The following is a 6,000-nucleotide window of genomic DNA, read 5'->3' on the forward strand; positions in this document are numbered from 1 at the left end:
AGGCTCCATGTACACCAGATAAAGTGGAGTCTTGCCTAAACTCTGGCCTTCCACTTCCCACCTCCCCTGCTCAGCCCTGGGACACTGGGAATCCCCCGCCTGCTGTGTTCTCTCCTTCTTCTGAGGGTTTGGAGTCTGCTGCAAGTGTTTTACCATGTGCAAGCACCCTCCATACCCACACTCTAATCTCTGAAGCCTTTGCTTGATTATTTTTTTTCCCCATAAATCCCCTGTCTCTGATGTTTTGTCGAAGGCAGATCATATACCTTTCTGCAGTTTGATTGGACGAGGGGCTGAGGAGATAGGATGCTTAGAGTAAAGTTCATTTTTAACATTCAAACCTTCTGGCTCTATTTTTTTTTCTTCTTCTTTCAGGGTTCTCACTCCTCAAATGCAAAAAATGTTATTTAGTTTTATTTATGTATTAATTTTTGCTCTGTAGAATTAACTCTTGATGAAGCTGCATCTGAGCTCAATCATCCAATCAGAGTATCCCCTGTGTGGAGAACAATGGTCATTCTCTTCCTGCTAACTTGTCGGCTCTCCCTTCTGCGCATCTGACTAATTTCCATCAAACCTTGATTTGAATCAGGTTCTGGGGATGTTTTTAAGGTTGATTTAGTGGTGTCTGTATCAGTAGGTTTGCAGTGCTTTCTTGATTAAAGCTTACAGCTTTTGTTTATTTTGTTTAGTTTTTGTGTGAGTGTTATCTCCCCTCTCCTTTTGTGTTGCATTATGTGGGTGTTGGCACAGAATGACTCATTGACATAAAAATGTGGCTTTTAACTGTATATTTAGGCAAAAAAACCAAAACAATGATAACTACTGATAACCTTATAATCTGATGTAATGGCTATTTAATTGTTTAATGTCTACTCGCCTTTCTTCCAGATCCAGGGCAGCTTGTAGAGTCTGAGAACGAGCCCAAAGACCCCAAACCCACATCCACACCACCCAGCACCCCAATCAGAGCAGAGGAAGGTAAGTTAGCCTGCCATACTTGGCTCACTTATTTCCTACCTGGTTCAGCATGGGTTTCTCCAGTTCTGTGGCTGGAAGGTTTGGGTGTTTCTAGGGTCTACAGCGGGAATGCAGAGGCTCCTGCCTATCCACCTGCTTGTCTGTCTCTTGAGTTTGTTTTTGCTGTGGTCTTTAATAATACTACTATAAGTGTTGTGCTTTAATTTCTGTAATAACAGGCCAAGAGGTTTTGTTTATTTCATAAGAAATATTTTTAGGGCTGATAATCTGCCGAAAGCTCAGTTTGGAAATGCTGATAATAAAAAGAGCCTGTTTATCAGCTTTTGATGGACCATAGGACAGACTCATTTATTTTCTTCCTCTTGGTCTTTATTACTATTGGATTACACCCATGTCAGTGGTATCATTCCTAATGATACTGGAACTGACCTCTAAAAACAGGAAGTTATTTTTTACATTGAGCAATCTCAGTTGAAGTCATCTTAAGGGGTAAACGGGTATCTAGCTTTGATTGCAGGTGTAATCTAATACCAGAAATGTTGTTGCATAACATGTGTCTCTCTGTACAGTATCTCCTGTTCCCCCTTCACTTCCATTCTTCATCTACTTGGGGTCTATGAAGAATGGTTCCCAACCATTCTTTATTTTTGTTAATCTTCTGATATATATAAATATTTTATATATTTTTTTATCTTCATTTTACATTTTTGATTTTCCTTTTTTAATTTAACACAGTGCCTGTGGTTTGATCTGCATAGACATTTGTTTCTACTTGTGCTTTTTTCTTTTTTTGTGGCTGCGATTACAATCAGGAGATGGAAATTCAAAAGAGTACCTGTTACCATAGTAAGTATGTACTGTTCCACCTCCTCCACACCTTCATAATTAACCCGTCACCCTCCCACGCCTGTGTGTGAGCATCGACCCTGTTTTTTCCCCCCTTTCCCGCTCTTTGCATGGCTTCAGTAGCAGAGCAGTGTTCTGTGATCTAAACTAACCCCTTTTTGTCGGGGTGTGTGACTGATCAGACAGTTTAGACTCCTCTGAATCTCTTTCTCAGGGGTTGATGGGTTATTTCAGAGCTCCTCACTCATAATTAGTGTTTCAAGTTCATGCCAAGAAAAAAATGAATGAATGAAAAAAGACTGACATTCACAAAACAAATTGCAAGATCCTTAACTCTAGTGGAGTAAGTGGAGGATGTTCCTGAAGTAAACCTCACACCGTACTTTCACTGTGTCACATTAACCTCTTTTCTTCCTGTCGACTATTCGCTATCAAACCTCTCTTGCACATTAGCACATTTCTGTAACTGTTATATGACACTGTATGTTTCTGTTCTGGGGAAAAAAAACTCAGGTAATGTTTTGAAAATATCTTTTGAATGTCGTTTGTCTTCCAGACGAGTCCTTTACCAGGTACACGAGTGCTTTATTTCTCTTGTGGCTTTCTGAGCGAACTTGCTGTTGGTTTAGCTGGTTGAAGCCAAAAGCTTGGCTGTGTGGTGGTGCTTGGTCTCCATTTTTATCTGTCTGTGTTGTTCGGCCTTACCTGTATACTGACAGACATGAAGATATGCGAAAACTGAAATGCGCTGCTGTTTTCTCGAGTCTTGTTTTGCAGTAGTCACTGTTGCATGCAAACGGTTTTTAAAAAATAATGAAAATCCAGTGCGAGCTTGCAGCAATACTTTTAGGATGCTGTTTGTGCCACTGACCCTTGAAACAGAACATCTATGATGCAGCACTTTTTTTTCTTTTCTTATCTTATCTTATCTTTTTTCTTTTTTTGCTGGGAGTGTTTTTTTTTTTTTTTTTTTTTTTTGGTTTGTTTGGTTTTTTAAAAGACGAGAATTAGTTCAGGTCACTAGAAAAACTTTCCAACGTCAGTACTGACTTCGAGTTTTAAGGCACTCTCATAAACAAGCTTCCCATTGGCAAAATAACCCCTCACATCATGATGACTATATGGACAAGTTTAGTATTTAGAAATTAAACGGGATCTTTGCCAACAAGTATGCAAACATCTTATTCCCTTCCCAGCAGCTTGATTAATACTGTACATACTGGTGGCTCCTGTTGATGCTTACTACTTTTTGAGAGCTGATGCAGTGTTGAATTAATTCCCTTCCCCTGAAAAATACACTAAAATACACTTTTAAAAAAAAAGGGAAAAAAAAGAATCTTTGCGTTGTGGATGTTTCTCTGATTTGTGCGTGCTCTGTTGTATTTCATTTTGTTTTGTTTGTACACAGGGTACAAATGAACAAGGGAACTGCCCTCATTAAGATTTCCCTGTTTAAATGAAGGTAAAAGAAAGAATGCAGAGTGCTCGCTCAGGCCTGTCAAAGTGATGGAAATGAAAGGAAACAGGGAGAAGAATTCCCAATGAGAGCGGTGTTCAGTGCATCTTGGTTGAGGTTTTGCTCTGTAAAAAGCTACAAAGTTGAAGTAGTGGATTATTAGTTTGTTTTTTTTCTTTCTTTAAATGTAGTGTGAGTATTGCCTGCGCAAGTGTTAGACTTGTGGTCACTGAAGCTTTCTTAGACTAAAGCACCTTAAGTCAGTAGTGTTTGGGATGGTTTTATTATGTCACATAAATAAATGACTGTGTGGACTGCAGAGAAAGGTGGATGCATCTAAAATAGAAAATCGCATGGATTTTGCAGCTTACCCAGTTGTAGTAACGCCGCTCAGCAGTGCAGCTCCATTAGTTTGTCCCCTGAGTCCACTAACTCTCTCCATCTGCCCCTCCACCAGAGTCCTTGCCAGAACAAACCTTTAAGGATGAGAGTGACGCAGCCACCCTGAGACAGACCCTTCCAGATTTAACACCCGATGACCCTTCAGATGCTCCAGCGCTTCCTGCCGAAGACTCCACCCCCGCCACTGCCGACACAGCCGAGGGGGAGGAAGCCGCTGACGCCGGCGACCAGGAGGGTGACGAGTCTCCCAGCAAGTCCCCCTCCAAAAAGAAAAAGAAGTTTCGCACTCCTTCCTTCCTGAAGAAAAACAAAAAAAAGTCTGAGTCCTAGATTGAAGAATGTTGGATCGGTCCTCACTGCTGGCTCCTGTCTCTTTTTCTTTCTTTCTTCTTTTTTTTGTCTCTGCTTTTTGTCTGATATCATTACACCGTCAAGTTTCAAGCAGGCCACAGTTACACGCCATTACTTTTTAAAAAATATATATAATTTGCCGCTGGCTTATTAACCTATTTTCCCTTGTGTGTGCCAATTTTGTATACAATGTAAAAAATGAAATGCATAAGGTTTTTAATTAGTAGCAGCTTTTAGTTGCGAGTGAGTGTTGCATTTTGTCTCGTCCACTTCATCTGGCCTTTTATGCATGGCTCTTACTACAGGCCCACATAAGTAATGTGAGGTTATTTTATTTTATTTTTTTAGATTACTACTAAACCACTGTAACCACTAGAATGTATTGGGATTGTATCGAAATATATAAGTGTCTTTCAGCAAAAGCAAAACAAGAAAACATTGAATGCAGACAGAGAAGCTCATACCCTCTCATTTGACTGGTTTGAAACTCTGACAGCGGGAACTACAATTTGCACAGCACTAATTGCATCCCTGAAGCCGTGCATCCATGTAATTACATGTTGGCAGAGGAAGAGAGCGACACTTCAGTAGAGGACGTGCTCGTGGGAAAAAAAAAAGTCCATATTTTTTATTTTTAAATTTAAACCAATCAGTGCATTCGATATTAAACACACCTGGATGTTGGTTTTGCTTCTGTTTTTAAACACTCTAAATACCCACCTGGTTAGGTAGTTGTAAAGTGCTTTCTATCGATTTTGATTTCTACTGATTTGTATTTTTATTTTATTTTTTTTAAGTGGAATTTTATTCTAATATTTCACAGACAAGCACCATTAAAATATCCATCTGAGGTGCTTGCAAACCTGCAGATGGTGTTTTTTACTGAAGCTTTAGTGTGAGTATAGTTCACAGCGGCGTGTGAGTCAGGAAATGTGGGCAGGCATTGCGCTTAATGATTATTCTAAGGGTTGATGTAATGTATTTGCTACTGGCTTTAAGACATAAGTATGAAGGAATGTGTAAAAAAAAAAAAAAATCTCAGTTTGTGGTTCCCATATTTTTTCTTCCCAAGCTTGGCTTTAATTTTTAGTTTGGTTTTCTTTTTTTTTTCTTTTTTCTTTTTGCATTTACCTCTGTTTACAGTCTCAATACTACATAATGTGTATAATTCCAAACTTTATTCTGCATAAACTGTCTTATTTCACTCCCTGAATAGATTGAGCCATGATTACTTCCTGTGAGCACACTGTGAGCCTCCCTCTTTTTCTTTCTTTCCTTTTTTTAATGAACTCAGACAACACTTTGAAATAGTCGGTTATAGATGCAGTTGTTACAGAACTTATAAATGGCTGTTATAAAGCATGTCTGGACCTCTTCGTGTGAAACGTCACGCTGCTCAAACCTACTTTGTCCCTGAATACCTTCACCTGTTTCCAGTTGCACAAAACAAAAAGTTCACTGGAGAAGCGCTTCCGTTCTTCTCAACCTGATGTAATCTGAAGATTGAAAATGAGTTGCGCTTGAGGTTGCAGGGCATTAATATCAAGGCCTATTCCATGCTTTGCTCGACTTGTTTCTCCATCTTGTTTTAACCCACGAGGAGCCAAAAGGCATCGCAGGTGCTTTACTTACACTGCTGAACGTATAAGCTGAGAACTCCTGAAGGACTGCATGACAAGAGTGCATCACTATAACTACCCCCTTTAGATATGGCACACTAATTTTAGTGTCCTGATAACAACAAAGCCCCCTGTAGTCCTTTGAGTGTACCATATTCTTTTTTTTGTTTTGTTTTGTTTTTATAAATTGCTTAATTTTGCTGATTTGTATCCTCAGTCTGAACTGCTTATAGTTTAAATATCTCATCATCATAACATCCACACACTTAACACTTCACTGCTTATTTGTCATGGTTATTTGCCTCCTTTCTACAACCATGAATAAAAATACTACAATTAAAATCA

General features: G+C 39.2%; 1 protein-coding gene across 7 annotated transcripts in view; it reads left to right on the plus strand.

Annotated features, from left to right (window-relative positions):
- add1 (adducin 1 (alpha)) overlaps positions 1 to 6,000 on the plus strand; it is a 29,555-nt gene extending 23,555 nt beyond the window's left edge. For 4 of the 7 annotated variants that reach the window (XM_082540370.1, XM_082540371.1, XM_082540373.1 and 1 more), the window contains 2 exons: positions 892 to 981; positions 3,741 to 6,000. In XM_082540370.1, the coding sequence (XP_082396496.1) occupies positions 892 to 981; positions 3,741 to 4,015 (365 nt within the window). In that variant the 3' untranslated portion in view covers positions 4,016 to 6,000. Of the gene's footprint in view, positions 1 to 891; positions 982 to 1,793; positions 1,828 to 3,740 lie in introns of all 7 variants that reach the window. The other 3 variants (XM_082540372.1, XM_082540376.1, XM_082540375.1) reach the window with 1 other exon arrangement.

Source organism: Aulonocara stuartgranti (assembly GCF_965226115.1).
Source record: "Aulonocara stuartgranti genome assembly, chromosome: 7".
Taxonomy (NCBI): Eukaryota; Metazoa; Chordata; class Actinopteri; order Cichliformes; family Cichlidae; genus Aulonocara; species Aulonocara stuartgranti.